Source organism: Lissotriton helveticus, chromosome 3_1 (assembly GCF_964261635.1).
Source record: "Lissotriton helveticus chromosome 3_1, aLisHel1.1, whole genome shotgun sequence".
Lineage (NCBI taxonomy): Eukaryota > Metazoa > Chordata > Amphibia > Caudata > Salamandridae > Lissotriton > Lissotriton helveticus.
Genome location: NC_136061.1, coordinates 277551230 through 277576555, shown reverse-complemented (window position 1 = coordinate 277576555; position 25326 = coordinate 277551230). Strand labels below are relative to the sequence as shown.

Below are 25326 nucleotides of genomic sequence, written 5' to 3'. Positions count from 1 at the left end.
GTTGTGTTTTATTATGCTATTCTTTGTTTTGCTATGCTATGTTTTGTTATGCTATGCTATGTTTTGCTATGCTATTATATGCTATGTTTTGTTGTGTTTTGCTATGTTTTGTTATGCTATGTGTTGTGTTTTGTTATGCTATGTTTTGTTTTGCTATCCTATGCTTTGTTTTGTTATGCTATGTTTTGTTGTGTTTTGCAATGCTATGTTTTGTTGTGTTTTGTTATGCTGTGCTATGTTTTGTTGTTTTATTATGCTATTCTTGCTTTGTTTTGCTATGTTTTGTTATGCTATGCTTTGTTATGCTGTTTTGTTATGCTATGCTAAGCTTTGTTTTGTTGTGCTATGCTATATTGTGTTTTGTTATGCTATGCTATGCTTTGTTGTGTTTTGTTATGCTATGCTATGTTTTGCTATGCTTTGCTATGCTATGTTTTGCTATGCTATTATATGTTTTGCTTTGCTATGCTGTTTTGTTATGTTTTGTTAAGCTATGCTATATTTTCTTGTGTTTTGCTATGTTTTGTTATGCTATGTGTTGTGTTTTGTTATGCTATGTTTTGTCATGCTATCCTATGTTTTGTTTTGCTATCCTATGCTTTGTTTTGCTTTGCTATCCTATGCTTTGTTTTGTTATGCTATGCAATGTTTTGTTGTGTTTTGCTATGCTTTGTTATGCTATCCTATGTTTTGTTATGCTATGTTTTGTTGTGTTTTATTATGCTATGCTTTGTTTTGTTATGCTATATTTTGTTATGCTATGTTTTGTTATGCTAAGCTTTGTTTTGTTGTGCTATGTTGTTTTGTTATGCTATTCTATGTTTTGTTATGCTGTGCTATGTTTTGCTATGCTGTGTTTTGTTATGTATGCTATGTTTTGTTGTGTTTTGTTATGCTATGTTTTGTTGTGTTTTGCTATGTTTTGTTATGCTATGCTTTGTTTTGTTATGTTATGCTATGTTTTGTTATGTTATGCTATGTTTTGTTCTGCTATGTTTTGTTGTGTTTTGTTATGCTATGATATGTTTTGTAATACTATGCTATGTTTTGTTTTGCTTTGCTTTGTTATATTATGCTATGCTTTGTTTTATTATGCTATATTTTGTTATGCTATGCTTGATTGTGTTTTGCTATGCTATGTTTTGTTTTGTTATGCTATGCTATGTTTTGCTATCCTATGCTTGTTTTGTTATGCTATGCTATCCAATGCTTTTTTGTTATGTTATGCTATGATATGCTGTGTTTTGTTATGCTATGCTGGTGAGTGTGAGTGAGGGTGAGTGAGGGTGAGAGTGAGTGAAGGTGAGGGTGTGTGAGGGTGTGTGAGGGTGAGTGAGGGTGTGTGAGGGTGAGTGAGGGTGTGTGAGGGTGTATGAGGGTGAGTGAGGGTGAGTGATGGTGAGTGAGGTTGAGGGTGTGTGAGTGTGAGGGGGTGTGAGGGTGAGTGAGGGTGTGTGAGGGGGTGTGAGGGTGAGTGAGGGGGTGTGAGGGTGAGAGGGTTTGTGGGTGAGGGTGTGTGAGGGTGAGTGAGGGTGAGGGTGTGTGAGGAGAGTAAAGAGACGTGGAGAGGTGGATGGTGGGAAGCATGAGAACAGTAGTGACATTTGTATTATATTAGTACATATTTGATCAGGTCAATTTAGATAGGAAACGGAAGGTACAGGAGAGTGCAAACGTTATCGAATGGAATATTGGGTGTGAAGATAGTGACATAGGCATTCAACCATGTAGAAGTTATATATACAACATCAGAAGGAGGTATATGGACAGCAACAAAGTACATGACGGAAAAACCATATTGACATTACATTAAGGTTATACATTCATAGGTTGCATTTTGATAATATAGATCCCCGAGATTTGTGTTGCGAGTGGTCGCAAAGAAATCATTTAGGAGTGCGGCAGATTTCATGTAAGGTTCAAGAGGTTTTCCAAGCGCATGGGGTGGAAGGGGTGTGATAAAACATTTGTGCCCGAGCAGGAGGAAAAAAGAGAGGGAAGCAATATGCGGCAGTAATCGCATTCAACAGTTGGTTACAATGAATCAATAAAAACGTTGGTGACAAGAGATAGAAGTGTTGCAGAGAAATAGCATGTCAGAAAAGATGCCACATGTGGCATAACAAGCAGAAATTTAAACAGACGTAGCCATATATTTACAGTTTGTTGTTTTCCCGATGTAGGATCCAAAGGTGGGCGGGGTGGGCATCGAGATGGGAGAAGGGGAAGAAGAGCAAGACTGATTTAGACGGGGACACTGGAACACTGCGCCGTATACAAAGGAGGAAAGGGAGCACTAATCAAGCCTCCATGGTGCACTTGCGGGCAAAGAGATAGTGTCAATAAACTATCACAAATTTTTATAACAACACATAAGTGCAGGAGTCATGCATGAGCCAGGATACGTAAACAAAATGCTGTTTACGAAGAAGGAAAGAGAGCACTACTTAAGCATCCACGGTGCACTTGCGGGCAGAAAGATAGTGTAATAATACTATCACAAACGTTTAAAACACATAAGTGCAGGAGTCATGCACCAGCCGTCGTTAAATTATCAAAGCCGAGTGGTAGATTGTTCGGGTAAGTGTTATGGGTGCATTTTGGTGAGCGACGGTTGTTATGCGGTATCTTAACGAGAAATTCCAAAAGGGTGCTGCTATAATAGGGTTGTGAGAGGGCAAGTCAAATATTGGGCTGATAGCATTTTGTGCCGTGATGGTAGGCGCATTTGTGCAAGAATAACGGCTAGGTATGGGCATTGGATAATCAGCTTACTAAAAGGGATTGTGTGGAAGTTGAGGTTATTCAAAGAGGGAGTAATAGTTTAGTGCAGGCAGGGAGGGTTTTGCAGCTAGGTGCAGACAGTAATCATGCAAACGGTGAGTTTGGTAATGTGAGCAATTACAAACAAGCTCTCGGCATTGCTGTCGGGGGGCGGGGGAGCGCATTCCTTTCAAGTCTGATGCGGGGGCGGGGGAGCGGCAGCCTTTGAAGTCTGATTGGGGGGTAGGGGCAGCCTTTGAAGTCTGATGCCGAGGCACAGACAAATGGTGGTGTGTGACGTGGCTGGCCTCTTGTACGCGCCTGTCTCACATAAACTGTGTCTAATCCGCCGCTTTGGCAGACTTTTCGGACCGCTTACTAGAATCTCGCCGGAGCAATGCGCAAGCGCATTGGCTCAGCGAGACCTAAAAAATACAACCAGAGTAGCAACAATGGCAGGGGGGCAAGCAAATGCTATGTGAATAAGACAAATTACAAGTAAACTGAACAAGTGTAGTCAATATAGTCATGTTACATTAAGTACAGTGGTGAATTAAAGCTATTCGGCTCCATTATAAAAAGTCACCAGGAACACTAGTATTTGAAAAAACAGTGCTTAATTTGTGCCAGTGATTAAGTGTGCTAGGTGAGGGTTACTCACTTTGAGACATGGACTTATTTTATTTTTCATACTTAGCCTGTAACCAAGATAGAGACAAGCAGAAAAGGGAGAAAGAGCAGAAAAAAGTGTGTTGAAGACAGCAGAGATTAAATGATCATGGAGGGTGAGAGCACAAGTTGACCCAAGAAAGAGGCATAATGTGGAAGCAGTCCGGGTATTTGTCAACCCCTGCATTCAATAGTGCCCGTGTCAGGTTCCTAAGGAAAATGCTTTGCTCCTGCAATTGTTAATAAGAAATTAGAGCAAGGATAAATCAACAAATTAAAATAGCACCAAGTGAAGCAAATTTGATTCCATTGTTGAAATGTCACCACAACATTTTTGCCCCAACACATCCGAGAAATCAACGAATTAAACGCAAGGGGACATTTATCAAAACGCAGAGCCACCAATTTGCTTCAACCCAGAGGCACCACTGATTTGAACAATCACATGCAAACCCTAGTTAAGAAAGTGAAAGAGGCATGTCCATGAAAGTTAGCGAAATATTTAACACCGCACGATCTTAAAATAACAGGTCCCATTAGCATGTTGTTGTTGTTACAGCAGGACATAAAATAAATTGAAGTTTACCTCCTTTAATCATGGTTAAACATGTAATATTTAAAATGTATAACCCTCGGTGAAGCATACATTTGAAGAATCTATGTCTAGGGGCTATCCTGACGAAGGTACATCCTGGAGGCCTGTATTCCGATTGCAGCGTCTCCACCAAACCACATTCTGTGAACCTGGGCAAGTCAATGTATTAAAGACTCTCGGTTCTCTGATCTGTCAAACAGAAATCCATTTTGAACGACCAAACCATGAAACGATACAAAACCATCCGTACACAGACAAATTAAACGACTGATTAATGCAGGCAGTGTCACGAAACTAAAGAGGGTCATACTGGGAAAGTTTGCAGAAAGACATATATATTTAATGGATTGCCCGAAAGAGTACCGATTCACAGACTGAAATCAACTTTTAGCAAGTGAAAAGCAAAATACGTTCCTATTGTTTGACAGGGTGTAGCTTAGCAAAGCATTACAACTTGCAGAAATGTTTAACTAAAACCAAGAAATATAATGTCTTATAACGCTGTAATGTATATTTCAGTGTCCTGGAAACATCTACAGGGATGCAAGGTTCTGGGTAATATAATGTTGCCCCCTTAAACCGCAAAATAAAATAGGCTTTGACGGACAGCGCTAGAATTTGCAACAACATATAGCCACAGTGATGTTTTCCCAACATTGCCGTGGCAGGACAATACGATACTTCTAGAGGAAATCCTGGCTAAACTAATCCAGATGCTGGTAATATATTTTAGAAATTGGAAATGCTTTGATCTGAACAGGGATACTTAGAAAATGACATTCTTTCCGCATCAATTGACAAGACACGTTTATAGCAATGCACATTACCAAGGAAAGACAACTCACACGTAATTACTAAGAATCTATGGAGTTACTGCCACGTAACAAACATAAGTCTCTTTCAGGTGGAACAACAATTGCACACAAAAGTGAAGAAAATACACACACAAAACGGGTATCACGCATGTTTACACCCTCTCGGCACCATCGTGAACTCGTCCATGTTATGGAACCTTGAACTCCCGCCTTTCATACATCAAACAAGATGAACGTATTCGCGGAAATGATTACATAATAGAAACAAAAGGTAAAGCTGTGGATTCGCATTTACTGGAACAAAACCACAAGAGACGTGGCGTGAAATAATCTCTCAATAATATTGGAATCCCCGAGGCTGCGCAATCACTGCAGATGCGCATGTTACTGTTCCTCAAAGCAGCAATCGGCTATATTTCATGTACAGTATCGTAAGTTATGTTGAACGTGGGGGTAAGAATTCAAAGCAGTTGCGACTCGAGCAATACAAAATGTTCGATGTGCAACATGTAATTAGCTTTCTAATTATTTATTGTGACTCACTTTTTCGACGGCTTTTCTCCAAAATGTTAATTGGAGTGACCTCTAATGAACTGCCACCGCCTGGCTCACAATTTGATACGTTTCCATTCTCCAGGTTAACAAAGCGTGGCAGAGACGTGAGCAGTGAGCCGCGCAACCAAAGCATCTCATAACCTGCGCGTCAAACGAGGAACACAGGACTAAGATTTAAGAACACAAACCTCCCATTAAAATGTAGTGGCGCCACAAAGCATTTCCTGTAACCAATCTGTAAAGACATCCAAACTATCATGGAATGACACTTCAAAAAAACAGGAATTCATTCAAACAATAACAGAACGCCTAAACAAGCCAACAGCAAAGGTGTGTGCAGAACAAATAGCGGATTTTCCCGAGAAATGATCAATTTCTTTTAACTTAGTGGAGGATAAACGTTGTTAACGTGCACGCGTGAACCTCGAGGAGCAAAGACAAGTTATGGCTTTCTCGGTTACATCATGCAGCGGGCTGGTACAGCCAAGAATGTGAGCCAAACTTGATTTAACGTTAACGCCGGGGGATCTCGCTCTTCCCCGCACCGGGATCTCTCTCTTCCCCGCATAATCACTTAAAAAACAAGGAACGTTGCTATTTTCACTAGTGAATTTAACTGTGGTAAAGTAGATGAACGTTTAGGCCTGCAACGTTGTAAAAAGATGTAGAAAAATAAAAAGCGGCCGGGAAATGCTCTCGGCATTGCGGGGGGCGCATTCCTTTGAAGTGTGAAGCAGGGGGCAGGAGAGCGGATCCCTTTGAAGTGAAGCTCTCGGCGCGCTGGAGAAGCGTGAGCTTGGCGGGATGCCAGAGTGGGAGGGAACGGGCCAAGCGCGCGCTCGAGAAGTCACGGATAAACAATTAACACGCATTGTAGGAAATCCGGCTGGTTTGAGAGACTTTGGTTCAGTAGTAATACGTTCGAGTATAACTCGATCTAAAAACTTTGTGATTACAGACAGGAAGAAACCACTGGGATGGGGTTCTCCCGTGCCAAGCAAGGGGCATTTCTACCCCAACAGGGAATGCATTCTTCCACCAAAAATGGCTGCATTTTTACTGTAAAACATTCAGTTTGCTTGATTTTTCACCTATTTTATTAACTTTGTAAATTTTACAAGCCTGCAGAGGTTTAAAAAACACCAACACAAAGTTGGCAAAAGCAAACTTCACACATTACAGACACACCCAGGACACAAAAACCGATTTGATTATGTTAAAAAATAAGCTGGACTTTCTGGTAGCACAGGGTTCTCAAAAGTCGGTCCTGGAGGGCCGGATCTGAGCCAGATTTGGACGATAACTGCATTTATCTAAATGGGGATATGCTAAAAATATGGCGTGGATTAGTTCCCCCAGGACTGACTTTGGAGAACCCTGTCCTAGCCTAATAATTCTAACCTAGGACACGGAACAAGTGAAAGAGTGCAGGTACCCTTCATCGTTTCTTGTTTAACATGATGCTTCCATTAGATGGACTAGTTACACAACATTGTTGTGGCGCTATCAGTTTACAGTGGGTTAATAGCCAATACTTTCCATTCAATAACTTTATTTCGGTCTCAAGGACCATAAAAGCACATTATCATAAAAAACACAAAGAGTAAACACAATTAGTTCATGAGAAATGCATAGCCATACAATTGATACATATGCCGATAAAAAGAGCTGAACATTTAATAAACTATTGACCGTAGTAAAGTGCATTTTAGATTCTTTCAGGTCCTAGTCCTGGTCCGGTATTGGGGTACAGTACAGTCATCTGTTAAAACAAGCATTTGCAATGCAATAGGTCTCGCATTACTGAAAGTTTGAGCTATTGGCTTTGCAAATAATAAAGCAACACCAATAACTCAAACTTTTAGTAATGCGAGACCTATTGCATTGCAAATGCGTGTTTTTAATGCAGCCCGTTTTCCTTAAAGGAAAACAGGATGCATTTAAAAAAAAAAAAAAAAAACGTTTTCGTTCGTTTTTTTGTGTTTTTGTTTATCAACTTTATTGGATTTATAACAACAGGAAAAATTAATTGGTTGCAGTTCAATAATCATTGGGAAGAACATGTCAGGACCGATTGTTGACAAGGAGAGGGGCGGTCCATCAGGGTTTAGCACGGCAATCCATAAATTAATTACAGTGATACCTAGAATAAAAGGAAGGCAGATCATCATGGCGGGATCATATTAAACCATTTAGCCCCACACTTTGCTGAATAAGTCAGGGCACCCCCAGGCTTCAAATAGGGCCTCCTCCTGGATCCCGCACCAGTCCACCCCCCTCCTCCATCTCTGCACAGTAGGCGCCGTGGCCTTGGACCAGTGCGCTGCTATGTCTCTCTTGTCCACCGCCACAGCTGTCCCCAAAAGGCGCTTGTCCGTCCTAGAGCCGTCCAAGCCATCAAACACCCCCAACAACATACGCATCGGATCATGGTGAACCTCCCACCCCAGGGCCTGCGTAAGCTCAAGCTCCACCCCCTTCCAAAACGGCACCGGACAGCACCATACCATGTGATAAAAATCGGCTGGGGCGAAGGCACATCGTGTGCATGCTGGAGAGGGTTTCAACCGGGACTGAAACGGACGTGTCGGGTGAGGTATGCCGCATGGAGATAATACAGTTGGACCAGGCGCAACTTGGAGGATCTGGTCAGGGTTTTGGGCGCCATGAGGGCATCCCTCCAGTCGGCCTCCTCTAGGGGGCCCAGCCAACCCTCCCATCGAGCCCTGAGCCGATCTAGGGAAGCGGGACCATTGTTTACCAGGGACCGGTATATGCGGGACACTCCCGCCCCCCCCCCCCCCCCTGTCGTAGGTTCCCCATCATCACCTGAGCCTCCAGCGGGCTGAACTCTGGAAGGGAGACAGGAGGTGAGACATGCTTATAGAGGGCATGTCTATGTTGCAGGTATCTATAGAGTTGGGAGTGAGGAAGGGCGTGGCGTTGCTGCAGGTCCGCAAAGGCGTGGATGTGGTCCCCCACCCAAACATCTCCGAGCACTGAAACCCCAATGAGGTCCCCTCGTCGGAACCCCTGCATGGACGAGACCTCCCGCAACCAGGACCCATGCCAAAGTGGCGTCTGTCGAGTGAGTTTGCGGTCCCACCTCACGTGACGTAGGACCGTGCGCCAGGCCAGGAACACCATCCTGGTGACCGGGGGCATAGCCTGTGGCACTGGGCTACCGTATAAAAGCGCCTGGATCTGCGTGAAGTCCGACAAACTGAGTTCCACGCGATAGGCAGGGTCGGACCAGCCGCCCGCATACCAGTCGTGGATGACGATGAGTTTCGTGGCCAGGTAGTAGAGGTGGAGATTGTTCACCCCCATACCCCCATCAAAGGGGGGGGGATACGACAGTGTGCCAGGGATAAGCGTGGTCTCCTGCCTCTCCAGAGAAACCGGGTGAGGACGCAGTCAAGCTTGCGAAACCAACTACCCGGGAGATGATAATGTTCTGCAATATGTAAAAGAAACTGGGGAGGACCATCATTTTGAAGAGTGCACTTCTGCCCAGGGGGTTTAGTGGGAGGGTCTGCCATCTCTTGAGATCCGCCTTCATCCTGATGACCAAAGGCGTAACATTCAAGGCCCACTCAAGCTCCAGTAGAAGAGCTACCCAGACGCCAAGATATTTGACCGAATGTCTCCTAAGAGGGATATCCGACTACCAGTCGTGGCACTCTCTGGAGGGATGCAGTGGGACCAAAGTGGACTTCGCCGCATTGAGGCGAAGCCCAAAGACCCGCTCGAAATCGGAAAGAACCTCCAGGCACCTGGGGCCAGAGCTATTCGGGTCCGCCAAATATAGCAGAACGTCGTCTGCATAGAGTGCTGTCTTATCCACCTGGCTCGAGTCCCAGGCCCAACCCCGGATAAGTGGGTCCTGACGGATATGCGCCGCCAGGGGCTCCATCACTAACGCAATCAAGAGTGGTGAGAGTGGACACCCCTGACGCGTGCCCCTCCGGATCGGGAATGCCTCAGAGAGCTCTCCGTTAATGAGTACACGGGCTCTGGGATTAGTGTAGAGAACTTTGTTCGGATGGCGGAACGAGGGACCAAAACCCATCCTGTCCAGCACACCCTGCAGATAATCCCAATTCACCGTATCGAAGGCCTTCTCGAAGTCTATAAAAAGCAGTGCTAAGTACGGGGATAGTCGACCACGGTGGGCCAGAGCCAGGTGGAGATGACGTATGCAGTGGCGAGTGCCCCTAGCAGGCATGAACCCGCACTGGTCGGGGTGGACCAGGTCCTGCAGGAGGGGCGGAGTCTCTGAGCCAAGATAGTGGCAAAGAGCTTGATCTCTGTGTTGATCAGTGAGATCGGGCGGTAGTCCGCACAGCTCAAGGAGGGCAGCTGCGTCTTCGGAATAACCACAATCGTGGCCACATCCGACTCAGGTGGGAATGTTCCTGTCTCCTCCACATGACGGAAGAGGTCCATCAAACGGGGGGCCAAGATATCCCGAAAGGCCGCATAGTACTCCTGAGGGTACCCATTGGGACCCGGCGTTTTACCGGGGTGTAAGAGCGAGATGGTGTCCTGGATTTCCTCCAGGGTGAAGGGGTGGTCCAGAGCTTCTGCAGTCTCCTGAGAGAGACAAGGCATTCGGGTACCAGTACCGTCCAGCAAATCAGCCAGAGGAACGCCCGGGGGACGAGCCGTGTAGAGGTTCGCGTAGAATGTGGCAAAAGTTTGCACGATGGCCACGAACGTCACTTGGAGGGCCTCAGTGTTCGAACGGACCTCGAGAATAATACGGTTGACTTTGGGATAGTACACAAGGTTGTGGAGGAGCTTACCGTTCTTATCCCCCCACCCATAGACGCGAGCAAGCGACTAGCGCCAGAGCATCTTAGCTGAATCCAACGAGATCCGGAGGATCTCCTCGCGAACTGCTGCCAGTTGCCGGGAGGAATCCCCTTGGTCACCAGGGAGTTGAGCAGCTTCTAGCTGCGCCGCCCGAGATTTCAGCTGTGCAAGCTGGATCGTCTGCTCCGAGGGCTTCGCGTGGACCAACTCTCTGGCCACTCCTCTGACAACGGCCTTGCCAGCCTCCCACAGCGTCCCCGGCGAGGAAACCGAGCCCGCATTAGTGGAAAAATAGTGGTGCAGCTCCTGACCAAGTGACTCCACTAACTCGGAGTCCTGCAAGAACCAGGCGTTCAGTCGCCAAATCGCTCGTGAACCCGTCAGAGGAAATCCTAGCCGGAGGGAGACGGGAGAGTGGTCCAAGATCCCCCTGGGCAGTATCGCGACTCCAGAAACCAGATGGCAGTCCGTGGCCGGCATCGGGAGGAGGTCAATTCGGGAGTGAGTATGGTGGGCTGCTGACGTGTGGGTGTACTGTTCCCCACGGGGGTTCCAAACCCGCCACACGTCGCAGAGACCCAGGGCCGAGGACCAGCTTGATAGGATCCTAGCGGAGGTGACACAGGCCCCGGACGGGGTCCCCGTCGCATCACGCAGGGGCTGCAGAACGGCGTTGAAATCCCCCCCAACCACCGTAAGTCTCTGCGGGAGGGAGGAGATTACCTGTGTAAGATGGCGAAGTGTCGGAGGCAGGAGTGCAGGGGGATTGTAAAGGCATAGGAGGCTTAAGGGACGTCCTTCTATGGTACCAGAGACGACCACGTAGCGGCCCTGGACATCTGTCTCGGCTTTAGCCAGGGTAAAGGAAGGTCGTTAGTTTTTTTTAATGGCAGGTAGTGGTCCCTGGGACCAGTGCCTGCCCATACATTTTTTTTGTAGTCCAGTCACAAAGGGGAAGGGGTCCCCCGGGGACCCCTTCCCATTTGCGACTCCATTACCACCCTCTTGAAGAAGACGATACATTGTGAGTGTTTTACGCCCGAAATTGCGGTTGTAAAACATTCATACATGGCTTGGGAGTCATTATTAGGAAGGGAATGCCCCTTCCTAATAGCGAGTCGCAAAACACTATTTTGCGAGTTGCAAGGTTTGCGCACGCAAAAACTGGTTGTACATCCGGCCCCAAATCACAATAAGGCACCTTTCTGGACCAAGAGCTAGCTTTCTACCAAATTTGATGTAAATCTGTTCCCCAGTTTTTTTATATGGGGAAAATGCGTTTTGGGATTCCATCTTTTTCTCGGTCTTGCTTGATGGAGCACCCCAAAACTTTGAAGACAGTAGCTGAAGTGACTGTTGTATTGTTTTTGAAATTTTTTTAAAGATCCGTCAACGGCACCAAAGATATTAGCAAAAATAAAAAAGCTCTTCCTATGGAAACTAGGTTCTAACTATAACTACCTACTGGTGACTGCCTGTGTGTGTGTATATGTGTGTGTATATATATATATATATATTTGTGTGTGTGTATATATATATATATATATATATATATATATATATATATATATATATATATATATATATATATATATATTCACTGAAAAAACCATAGGTTTCAGGCCTTATATAGTTAGGAATTAGCATTTAAAAAACCTTGCAAATTCACTGAAAAAACCATAGGTTTCAGGCCTTATATAGTTAGGAATTAGCATTTAAAAAACCTTGCAAATTCACTGGAAAAACCATAGGTTTCAGGAGTTATATAGTTAGGAATTAGCTTTTACAAAACCTTTGAAATTCACTCAAAAAACTATAAGTTTTAGTGGTGTTAAAGTTAGCTGGACATTTTACTCATACAAAACCATTGAAATTGCTCCTATATAGTTAGTTGTACTAACTATATTTCGCGCCCCCGCAATCCACTGCTGATGATGTCACATATTAGATCATTCATGACATGGTCAGTGACATCACTGATGACATCTCAAATGACATCACTGATGACATCATCTAGTGAATGTGGTTTGCTTCGTTATTTAAATATGCATTATATATATAGCAATTTGCATTGAAGAATGAGTGGATATATATAAATAAATATTTGGATGGAGGATTTAGTAGCAGTGTAATTGACTGTTTACTTGACCAATTTATAATGTCTCACTAAATATAGTGGATAGTGACTAAACTGTGTGAATATCTGTATCACTTTGTCAGTTGTTGTGTAAACTGATTCTACAGTTGGATACTAGCTATGTGAAAGTCTATATTAGTTAACTGAGTATTTGTATGGGAGTGTGAAAGTGTGTGTGGTTCGGTGGGGGGTGTGTGACTGTCCAAAGATGTGTGAATAGTTGATTCAGTAGATATATGAAGTTAAAACTACATGTTCTAACAGTTTGGGTGAGGGAATCTCTTTATGGGTGTGGTGATGAGCAAATATATTTCTCAAAGGTACAGGTCCAACAAACTAGAAAAATAAAAGGCAGTGTATGTGTCAGTTGTTGTATATAAATAAGTATACATAAGACACAATGATTGTGTGAGTGACTGTATGGATAACTGTATACTTGTAATAATGATTTTATAATTCACTAAGTATGACTTACTATCTAAATGAATAGAAGAAGTGGTGTTTGTATAAGTGTTTTGCTAAGTAAATATGTAAGTATGATCCATTGTTTGCATAAGTGAGTAGGATGACTTCATATGTGAATAGGATGCGTGCTGTTTAATGTCGATATAGATGTATAAGTATTTTTGATAGTGTTCTATTGTTCATTGACAGCATGTATGAGTGAATCCATAGGTAAGTGATTAGATGTGTGTATACATCTATGAATCACTGAGTGGATTTTTAGATACTTGTATTGCTGTGACAATGGATTTAAATATGATACTCTGTATTTTACAAAGAGTGATGAAAAATTGTAATAGTGTATGAAAAGGTGTATGTGATTGTCACATGGATGATGTCATCAGTGATGTCACTGACCATGTCATGAATGATCTAATATGTGACATCATCAGCAGTGGATTGCGGGTGCGCGAAATATAGTTAGTACAACTAACTATATAGGAGCAATTTCAATGGTTTTGTATGAGTAAAATGTCCAGCTAACTTTAACACCACTAAAACTTATAGTTTTTTGAGTGAAATTCAAAGGTTTTGTAAAAGCTTATTCCTAACTATATAACTCCTGAAACCTATGGTTTTTTCAGTGAATTTGCAAGGTTTTTTAAATGCTAATTCCTAACTATATAAGGCCTGAAACCTATGGTTTTTTCAGTGAATTTGCAAGGTTTTTTAAATGCTAATTCCTAACTATATAAGGCCTGAAACCTATGGTTTTTTCAGTGAATTTGCAAGGTTTTTTTAAATGCTAATTCCTAACTATATAAGGCCTGAAACCTATTGTTTTTTCAGTGAATTTGAAAGGTTTTTTAAATGCTAATTCTATTAGCGGATAACGTTTTTATATATTCAAACTTTTTTTAATGCTTATTCCTAACTATATAAGGCCTGAAACCTATGGTTTTTTCAGTGAATTTCAAAGGTTTTTTAAATGCTAATTTCTAACTATAGAAGGCCTTAAACATATAGTTTTTTCAGTGAATTTGCAAGGTTTTTTAAATGCTAATTCTATTAGCGGATAACGTTTAAATATATTAATATCCTAGTGGGACCACCTGAGCAGCCCTAGGGGGTCAGGGTGTTTCTACCCTGCCCCTTTTTTGTGTTCTACACGTTTGTTTTTCTGCTTTCTTGTGCCTCAGTCTACTAAGACCCAAGATGGATGCCAACACTTCCTGGTTAGAAATGTTGACAGCCAATGAGCATGCAGCTTTCTCGGGAAGGTATGCTGATTGGCTGTCACTGTCTGTCAACACTAGCACAAGATGGATGCCAACCCCTCCTGGTTCGAAGTGTTGACAGCCAATGACCATGCAGCTTTCTAGGGAAGGCATGCTGATTGGCTGCCACTGTCTGTCAACACTCAAAACCAGGAAGTGTTGGCAGCCATCTTGTGCCTTGTTAGAACCAAGGCACAAGAAAGCAGTGAAACAAAGGTGTGAAACTCGCAAAGGGGCCAGAGTAGAAGCACCCTGACCCCCTAGGCCTGCTCAGGGGGTCCCACAAGGACCCCCAAGGCAAAACATTTTTTTTTTTTTTTAAAGTCGCGGGGGACCCCCTGAGCAGGCCTAGGGGGTCAGGGTGCTTCTACCCTGCCCCCTTTTTGAGTTCTACACGTTTGTTTTTCTGCTTTCCTGTGCCTCAGTCTACCGAGGCACAAGATGGCTACCAACAGTTTCTGTTTTGGAGTGTTGACAGACATTGGCAGCCAATCAGAATGCAGCTCGCGCACTAGAGGTACGCGTACGTGCGCGTACCGTAAGCGCACGGGTAAGCTCACGGGTAAGCTGCTATAGATATATATATATTTTTGAACCCAAATTACTCAAAATCCTCTGGAGCACATATCTTGAGACATAGCAAAGGCACATCGGGCTACCAGTCCCTACAATTTTGCCAAGTTTGGTGAAAATCCATTCAGCCGTTCGAGTTAAAAGTGAGTTCGACCGCCCTATGGAAATTAACATGGGGAAAACACGTTTTGGGACCCCCTTTTATCTCGGCCCCCGCTTGACGAATCCCCCCCAAACTTTCAGGGAAGGACCGGAGCCCCGCGAGGCAAAGTTAAGGAAAAATTCAGGAAGATTCCTCAACCGGCGCCAAAGTTATTCCCAATAGAATGTTGCGATTTCCCTATGGAAAACAATCCTAACTATATATACCTACTGGCGACCGCCAGTAGGTAATATATATATATATATATATATAAGTCCTGACCCTCCAATTCAGAGGAGGGACTGCAAGTAGGTACAGACCACAGCAGAGTTGATATCCAAGAAAATACGTAGGCGGGTTTAAAAATTCCATCCTGTATTTTATTCACCCATAATGATTTAGACAAGTACACACACACACACAAATATATATATGTATATATACACACACATAGATACATGCATTCACAACTATATGTGTGTATTTATGTATATATATACATACACACACACATATATATACAAACACGCTTATACATTTGAACGTAGAAAAGTTGTGGCTGGTAGTTCCATCCATTACTTTTTACAGTGGAACTTATATCAGCCTTATCGCAAAATAATGATACAGATATATTTTAGTGAGTTAGGTCTGGCAGGAGATAGTGGAGACACATCTCCACATTTATCCTCAATGGGAAGGGCCACAGTAGCTGTGATAGTTCAGCACAGGATAACGCCCATGCAGCAGTCATGTCAAGCATGGTCTCTGGAGTACCAGAGGACAACAGGTAACCTTAGCCTCTCTCTCTCCCTCTCCCTCTCCCTCTCCCTCTCCCTCTCCCTCTCCCTGTCCTTCGCCCTCGCCCTCTCCCTTCAGTGGTTTCTGTTTTTGTTTCATGATATGCTTGCTCTTACAAGGACCAGTAGACTTTAATCAGACCAATTTAAAGTACGAGATGAAGGATGTATCTGAACGTGTAAATGGCTTCATAGTCATATACATATTTGCATTTTTATCACTATTTCTTGTCTTAAATCTCAGCTCTAAAAAAAATAACATAGTTACGTTATAGATTCTTAAACCAAAGTGTGTATGTAATTCCTTACAGTTCCATTTGGAGGGTAGGCAGTCTGAGTGTAATTGTCTTGGATATCCCTATATTTGTGAGGTCTAATGGTGTGTGAAATGTTTTCACTTACAGTTGAACCCTTGTTGTTTTGCTTACAGACATCTACTTCATCACTGTTTTCAAGCGCTTATGGATCATGGTGTGAAAGTGGCCTCTGTGTTGGCCTATTCATTCAGCCGACGGTGTTCCTATATTGCAGAATCAGATGCAAATGTTAAAGAGAAAGCAATCCAAATTGGATTTGTCTTAGGTAAGTGGTGAGCAAAGTTTTTTATTCCACATGTGGCCCTCAAATTCTCTTGTCTTATTTCCTAATGATCGCCTACAAGAGCTCGTTTTGAGCACATTCTTAAGCAAGAAGCTCTGTGGAAAAATTCTTTGTGGCATCTTTAATAAGTATGGCATAATCATAGGACTTTTATGCCAGCCTTTTGAAAGGAAATCTAGCCATTCAACAAGTAGTACTCTTGGTTCTGTTGGAGGATATTTATTCAAACCGGTATTGATGGTGTAGGTTTATTTATCAATCCACAGCCACTATGTAGTTAGTGGAGATGAGTGCTTAGTCTTCTGTTTGCATGTGTTATCTAGCTAGCAATCCCAAATTAAGACGCACTTATTTTTGTTTGTTGAAAGAGAAAAACAGCTGCTGGTCAAACCAGAAAGACAAAAAAATCACTTAACTTGAACTCTTCATTCAAAATGTTTGATGTGACGATACTCTGAATTCACCAAGAGTCACGCAGAACTGGATAGCTCAAACGCATATGAATATCATACAATTATTTTCTTGAATTTACTTAAACTTGTTAAGTTTCCTTAGGGTGCAGTACTCAGCCTGTACATGTTTAAAAAGGGATTTAGGTAGGTTGGTGCAGATTTAACAACTTTATATAGAGCATCACAAGATATTTATCGTTTAAGCTGTATCTTAAGTTCAGCTGGCTACAACTGTCCTCCACAATGTCTCACAGCAAGTACTACCAGGTGGCAACGTCATTTGCACTGCAGCCCAGCAACCTTAATTTGGTGCCCATTTTCTTGACTGTATTTTCGTCATATAAACTCTGCTTGATGGTATCATCATATTTGAAAAGTTGACTTAATTAAATATCTATAATCTAACTCCAATATTTTGCAAGATATCTCGTTACTGAATTGACGGTCCATGAGCTGATCGATTTGGGGTACTGAAAGTATCTCTCACGCCTACAGGAATGCCAGTGAAATCCTAGGTTTATTGGTTTAGTCTGTAACAAGGTATGCAAAAAAACAATAGGTAACTGTGGGTCTAGGCAATCAACTTGCTCTTCAGTGTCTGACAAAAACTAACTACTAATTATAATAATAAATCAAAAGGTGTGACTCAAGCACAACAAGATACTTCCATAGTATGAAGGTACTCATCAGTTATCGTCCGGTACCGCCCTTGTCCTCATCTGGGACTCCTCACACCAAGGAGAGTATACCTGCAACCACTTGATATATTATAAGTGGATGCACCAGTGTTTAAAGGGTGTGTAAGAGGTAACCGTGTACTCATAACTGAATAGCAGTGTGTGTTAAAAAGAGAGAGTGTGTGAACAAGGTGAGAAATATAAAATTGGAGAGTAAAGAGGAAAAGAGATTTATTGGATACCTCTCAAACTTCCAATTAGTTCAAACCAGTGCGGGAACATAGTAGGTTACACAAATAGATACTCAACATGTTTCTGCAGTATGTGGACCCAACAAGGTGGCCGCTGCTTTCATCAGGACCAAACATCGCTACTGCATTAATAAAAAAAGAGTGAAAAACCAAAATTTATATTGCAATTAGGTCACCTGGACGTCATAGGTACAGACAAATCCTCCAAGGTACTTTGATGTTGTCCAGAGTGAGAGAGTAGTAATGCCAGACAGCCAGAGAACAAGGGAAGGAAAAACAAACAAACATTGGTGTCACAAGTGATCAAGTACAACCAATGATAGGTATAAAAGATGTTTACACCATATATGTCATTACATGTACATCTTGAGCCCATATATGAGCCCTTAATCCGCTTACCTATTAGGTAGGAGAATGGTACTACGCCTCACCTGGCTGCGGCTCAGGTAGGTAGAGCACCGCTCTGATAGAAGGAAAACACACAAAGAGGATACATCAGAGGTAGATGGTGTGTATCACTGATTCCTTGAAATCAATATACAAAGAGTGCATCTGATAATGTTGAGAAGTCAAGGTCTTCACTACAATGTTTTTAAACTTGCTTAGCGCACTTGTTTATTGAGCGCACTAGAAACCTAATCGTTATAATGAAACCCTCAAGGGGTATCATGACTGCAGCCTCCGCCAGGTTTACTCTTTACTAAATGGAGACGCAGTGTTCAGACGGTGTTATATATCCCGACACCCATAAGGCTTGTAATACAAAGGTGTGTATTTATTACCCAGCTCCAGTGATATATAATTGTCACTGCTCTGCCGGGTGAAGCAAAACAGGAGAACAGCCTAGATTGTACTTTATGCTGCACCCAGAGATCCGTGTCTGTGCCGTAGTTGCGTGTGAAATCACAGACCCGCCTTATCTATAGTAGTCTTGCCGCTCTGCCAGATAAAGCAACACAGGAGCACAACCCCCGATAGTCATACAAGTTGTACCCAAATATCTGCGTCAGTGCTGCCAGACACGGTAGTGTCTAAAATTACTTGCGCTGCTCGACACACCCTTAGTATGCATAGGCGGTTCCCAAAAACAGCTTGTAAACCTGAAAGCAAGCCTAGAAAGGATGAGAATAGGCTCCTTACCTGACCGTCGGTACTCTGGGCGTCCCTCCGAGCCGTCTCGGAGAGCTACCTGACCGGTCTGTGGCGCCATTCTTGTATTCAGTATTTGCAACGTCAACGCGTGTGACGCAATGCATACACGTCTGTGCGCCAACGCTCAATCTCAAAGAGGATCATGGGAGTAGTAGTCCCCAGTGGCGGGGCCAATAATAACTTGCGCACTATAAGTGCGATGCGCATGCTCTTGCGCGTACCTATAATGCATCGCGTATACATTACAGCGCAATCCCAAGGAGGATTGTAGTGTCTAAGCCCTGTGGCAGAGGGCGGAGGGCTTCGCGCTGAGCGCAGGACTCATATTTTGGCTCTTTTAATTCTGTTACTCTGCTGATTGCTAGCAGCTTACCTGGCTATTCCTTCACCGTCCCGCTGAATAAGAGCGGCCAACGGCAATCTTGTTTTTAACCTGACCCCACCCCGCCCTCCCGACTCCTCCCCCACCGCGTCACTGCCTACTTAGACGTTCCTCATGCGTCAGCGCAGCGGACGAGCGCAGCGGGCGCGACGTAGGCGCGCCGGAGTTGCGCCAGAGTTAAGCCCGTCTGCGCCCGTCCGCGGCAGATCGGGGCAAGGGGCCACTACCCCTGGCTCTCGCATCCAATATTCTTCCGCGGCTTTGATCCAACTGCAGGGCCATTGGCCCCTCGATCCTCGTTCCATCCATCGGATCGCACTGCTGGGCTGCAACTCCCCCTGTCATGCCTGCCCATCTGGTTACCCTCTCCCTCACGCGTCACCGCCGCCCCCTGCCCCACTTACCACCTGTGATTCGTACTCTCCCCCATTATCTATCATTTTACTTAATACCAGATCGGCTGTCAAACATCACCATGAACTTTTCACTCTCTTAGATACTGATAAACCCGACCTTCTACTGCTGACGGAAACGTGGTTCACTGAAGCCTCCCTCCCTTCCCTCCTGGCTACCCTTCCCTCGACTTATTATGCCATCCGCGCAGACCGCCCTGGCGGGAAAGCGGGTGGAGGCGTTGCTCTTATTGCCCGCTCTGATCTCCAGTTTCAAGTCCTCCCTTCTCCCTCCCTGGGCGGAATCGACTATCTGGTGGTCCGCTCTTCCTCCCTTTCCCCCCATCTAGCCATAGTGCTCGTTTATCGCCCTCCTCAACCAACTCCTTCCTTTCTCCCGGCCTTTCAAGACCTACTTGGCACCCTGGCAGTCAACTATGCCTCGGCTCTAGTCCTCGGGGACTTTAATTATTGGCCTTCGGACCCTAAGGAGTGTGTGTCATCTAAGGAATTTTCAGAAACCCTTCTTTCTCTTAATTTTATCTCTTTTGTTCACAACCCTACTCATATTCACGGGCACATCCTTGACCAGGTCTGGTCTCTTAACTGTACCCTCTCCACGCTGGTTGTTGTCCCTTGCACTTGGTCCGATCACTTCATAATTTCGTTTTCCCTTAGTCTCTCATTGGTCAAGACCCCTACTCTCATCAAAAACTCATGGGCTCGCAACTGGGGCAAGGTCAACTTGTCTGATCTCTCGACCGCACTCCGGGCCTCCCTTCCCCCTCTATCGGGACTTGATTCCGCAGCCCAAGCCAAAGCCATTGATTCATGGCTCACGGAAGGATGCGATCGTTTAGCTCCTTTCCGGCGTACCTCGATTAGGCGCCCTAAAGACGCCAATCGGTGGTTCAACACCGAGCTGAAGGAATTGAAGCTTACGGTTCGAAGGGCTGAACGCAAGTGGAGACTGGATTACTCCCTGAAAACCAGGACCCGCTACGTTCTCCTCCTGGGGACCTACAAGCAAAAAATTACTGAGGCCAAGAAAGCATATTTCTCGGCGAAAATTTTAGCTGCCGAGAATCAACCAAAGGAGATCTTTGCCATCACCCATGAGTTGGCGTTCTCTGACCGGACTACACTCAAGCCCCCTCCCTCCCAGAAACTTTGCGATTCACTGAATCGCTATTTTGTCGACAAAATCACGACAATTAAATCTAACATCCCCCCCCCTTCCCCTTCTTTTGTTGACTCTCTCCCTCACCCTGTCCCAGCTTCTTTTAATTCCTTTCCTCCTCTTTCTGAAGAACTTTTTGTGTCCCTCCTCCCTAAAATTAAGGCTCCCCATCTGACATATGCCCGGCTCATATCTTACGGCAGATTTATACTGTCTGCTCGTTGCCCCCTCTGGGCTTTCTTAACGATTCACTGGCCCGAGGGGTTGTCACTCCATCGTTAAAAGCCGCTTCCATCGTCCCTATCCTGAAGAAGCCGGGAGCCGACCCCTCTGTGATGGCTAACTATCGCCCCATCTCCCTTCTCCCTTTTCTGGCGAAGGTGCTGGAGCGGCATGTTACATCTGCACTCAGCTCCTTTGCCGAGGAGAACGGGAGGTTGGCCCCATGTCAGGCGGGATTTCGTCCAAGGCATTCGACAGAGTCAGTGGTGGTGTCAGTATCAGACACCCTCAGAGAGGGTTTGGACTCCGGTAGACCTCAGGCGCTGGTCCTTCTTGACTTGTCCGCCGCTTTTGACACGGTGGATCATTCCATCTTGCTTTCCCGTGTCAAGGCGGCGGGCATAGGAGGATCAGCCCTCATCTGGCTTTCGTCCGTTTTGAGGGACCGGACCCAGGCGGTCCATCTTGGGGAGTTTTCAGCTACCCCCTGCCAGGTCCAGTGCGGTGTTCCCCAGGGCTCTTCTCTCTCTCCTTTACTCTTTAATCTGTATATCGCTCCGCTCATCTTTGCCCTACAGCAACTGGAGGTCTCGGTATATAACTATGCCGATGACCTCCAGCTCATCTTCAATCTTTCTTCTACCCCTGACTCAATCTCCAATTTCCAATCTACTCTATCTTTCATCAGGGACTGGATGAACTTCAACCACCTGAAACTCAATCCCGATAAAACGGAACTTGTGGTGACGGGTGGTTGCTCCAGTCCCTGGAACTCTCTCTTTTGGCCCCCCTCTTTTGGTTCTCCTCCTACTCCTGTTTCCTCTGTTAAGACTCTTGGTATTAAGCTAAACAATCAACTCACTATGCACTCCCAGATTGGCTCTGTGGTTTCTTCTTGCTTTCTTACTCTCCGCAATCTCCGTTCTATTTCCCGCTTCTTTTCTTTCCCTGCACTTAAGCTAATTATGTCCGCACTGGTCCTGTCCCGCCTGGACTACGGGAACATTCTGTACAATGGTATCCCTCAGTACAGCCTCCGTAAATTGCAATTAGTGCAAAACCAGGCTGCCCGCCTTGCCTTTGGTCTGCCTAAATTCCACCACACCTCCCCCCTCCTGAAAACTCTTTACTGGCTCCCGGTGCGGGAACGCGCCTTGTTTAAACTAGGCTGTACGGTGTTCCAGGCCAGGACTGGCCTGGCCCCCTTATTCATATCTTCAGCCATCAAGGCTTATGTCCCTGGCAGAGACCTCCGCTCTTCGGCACAACTCCTCCTGGCTGTGCCCCGTTACAAGAAGAAAATACAGGGGGGCTCAAAATTTTCCTTTCTTGCCCCTATGTTCTGGAACTCTCTCCCTTTTTATCTTAGGTCTCTCACTGACTACTCCGTCTTCCGCAAAGCTCTGAAGACCTTTTTATTTCCTCAGGCTCTTCTCTAGTAAATTGCCTATTTTCCAGTTGCCGTTTTAGTTGCTGTCCTCGCTCAGTCGGTCGCCTTCTACTTTAGCGCCAAGAAACCGCTCAGGTGTATGCTGCGCTTAATAAATATTTTAAACTTAAACTTAAACTTCCTATTATCCCAATAGGCTCTGCGCATTGGAATAATACCTTCAATAGTATAGGCCTAGACCAGACGTTAACTAGGTCTACTACTGTCGATATTAGACTTAAAGTTTTGGGTTTGCCAGCTAGCTCAGAGTTCACTAGAAACTTTCTCGAATAGGCAAGGAGGAGTTGAACCTCCCTGGATAGACAAGAAGGGATTTAGTTTCTGACAACCATAGAACATGACAACTTTGCTCTCCCCTAATCAAGAGTGTATCTCTAGAGTCGTGTGAAAACAAAAGACGACTTATTTTACTCAGTCAGTACGTGCATTCTTAGTCTCACCAGATTGTAGAGAAAAAGGAAGAGACGGGCGTGTTCAATAAAAGATGTTATTTATTGATCAGTCTCTTATCTCATACAAGAGAAATGGATCGATATTATTGCAATACTTATGGTTAAGTAAAGTGCATACAATAAAAAGCAGAAGTATAAAATAATACTGTAAAAACATTGATATGGTTTCTAAGCCATATGAAGGTTTAAAATGAATAAAATGAATACATACACATTTACATTTGACTAATCGTACTCAACTGGTGTTTCTAACTACGCCTACCCCGTGTACCTGACCTAAGCCTAATACGTGGGCGGGAATAGAAAGTTACAGTTTAAGTTAAGTTTGTTTTGCCAAGTGACTGACTAAAGAATTCTCTGCAAGGGGGTATTCAGTTCTGTACCTGGAATCTAGGATGAATGAGGGATGGTATCTCTCGTCTCTGGTCTCGATATTCCAGGCTGCCTGCGAGGGCTACCCGGAAGCGCCGGAGCTGGATTTCTCGGCAGGAGAAAGCAGCGTCTCGTTCTCAGCGCGTCAGGAAGGCGGGGCTGCGCCAGCGGGGTCTGCTCTGCTCTGGGCTTCGGCAAGTCTGGCTGCTCCGATCTCGTCACCACCGCGTGTGTTTGCATAGGGCAATATCGGTAATATTTATACCTTTAAGGTGCCGAGATTGACGTAAGGATGGACATAGATACGTCAATAAGGATGTCATACGACCTGGTCGTTAGCACATTCTTTTGCTGAAGTTCTCGGTGAAATCAAAACAATGGCCGCAGGGTTTTTCCCAGGTCTGTCATAGGTTTGATTTGTTTTGAGAACTCCGTATGCCTTATCAGGGGCTGGAGGAATATCGCTTGTCTAATTAGATGGCAAGCGTTATGACCTAATCAGATAACACGTTCCTGTGCCGTAGTGTGGCTTTATCAGATAACGGTTCCTGCATCATGGGATGGCTGCTAGTTGACTTGTTAACCAGAATAGGGTCAGGAATAGGGGGATCGATACAGAACCTATAGGAATACATCACACCCACTCCACGCTAACTATGGACATATTTACGAATCTATGCATAGTAAAACATACTGTAGAGTATCGTGTATACCTTACCACCCCAAAATACATAAATGCATTTTGAAATTATCAAATATACGGAAAAAACAGTCACATGTAATATATGCACTCAAGCTGTAGAATAATGCTAAAGTAATCACGCATATCTATACATTATCACTAATTTGTATATGAGAATTTACACATGAAATGGCTCTTAATACAGAAAAAAGTTTCGAGACCATTCCATCACAGAATAAAATAATTATGAACATACCAGCGGGCAGCTAATGTCTATAAAGTATCTAAAAATAGAAATTTTAGTTCTCTAAGAATAGTTCTTACTTTAAGCAGAAAATAAGTGTCCCGAAAAATTCGTAAAAATATTTTGGGGCTGCTGAAAAAAATTGCTGTCCGTGAACTGGAGGGAAAATTGTTCATGGTATTTTGCTATTCTAGTTGAAGGCCAAATTCAGGGAACGCCGTGTGCGAGCTTGCTCAAAAGTCTCTATTTCTGCTCAGGTGAGAACATCATATCATTTAGACTCTCGAAAAAGTTGTCAACAGCTTCCTGGGAGAGTTCCACTAACTCGGAAAAAGGTGTAACCATGCATTCGTGCGCATGATTGTCTCCATTGACGTTTTGATTAGAATTGCTGACAGAAGGTCGTACCTGATCAATGCTGCTTTCATCTTGAACTTCACTACCCCTTAATCGAAGTGGTGAAGTTTCCACGAATGCCGTCATCAGGATTGGTAGCCGTTGAGGGCAGCACAAAGCATGAGCCTTTATTGGACTCAACAATGTTTCTGCATCCATTGGCGCATCTGATTGTAGAGTCAGACAGGTGTCTAACACGCATTCTTCTCCGCATAGCAAGCACCTTAATACAGGTAAAACACATCGATGCCACATTGGTCGAAATAAAAGAAACCAAGTCATGTTCAGGTCTCTAAGCCTGGATAGTCCCAGGATTTTTGATATCCGGTCCCGGTATCCAATGGCTAGGATTGTTTCTTCCCTTGTCGCAGGTGTTTTGTCTGTGACATGGTTTGCCATAACAAAATATGAGGACTAGGAATAGGATTCCTGCAATTAGTCCCAAAATGAGGGGAAGTCCGCCAAAAATCGAGTGGACGAAATCTGGAAAAATACCCAGTATGGCTTTGAATGGTGTTAATGCCATCGAAAATACTGTCTTAAATACTTTTGAGACTCCACTGGTATCAGAAATATTTAAGATTTCATTCAGGATTTCTGCGAAATGTATGGGGGAATTAGTTGATAATAAGGAGTGAATCTCTGCAGTCGTCCTTGCGACTAGGAGATCATACGTTTCTTTTGATGACGTGAGTCTGGTCGGCGTCTGAAAAAACACTGTTTTCATTCTGCTTAAAGTATCTATTCGAATAGAAGTAATTTTCAAGTTGGGCCATGCCCTTGCCTCCCTGTCTGGAAGGGAGCTGGGGAACAATAAGCGTCCACAGCACTTGACCT

The 25326-nt window shown here is 44.3% G+C and overlaps 1 protein-coding gene across 2 annotated transcripts in view; it reads left to right on the top strand.

The window, feature by feature from the left end:
- The window catches only part of APPBP2 (amyloid beta precursor protein binding protein 2), a 422870-nt gene that overhangs the window by 207812 nt on the left and 189732 nt on the right, over window positions 1-25326 (top strand). For both annotated transcript variants that reach the window (XM_078679805.1, XM_078679806.1), the window contains one exon: window positions 16016-16167. In XM_078679805.1, the coding sequence (XP_078535931.1) occupies window positions 16016-16167 (152 nt within the window). The remainder of the gene's footprint in view (window positions 1-16015; window positions 16168-25326) is intronic.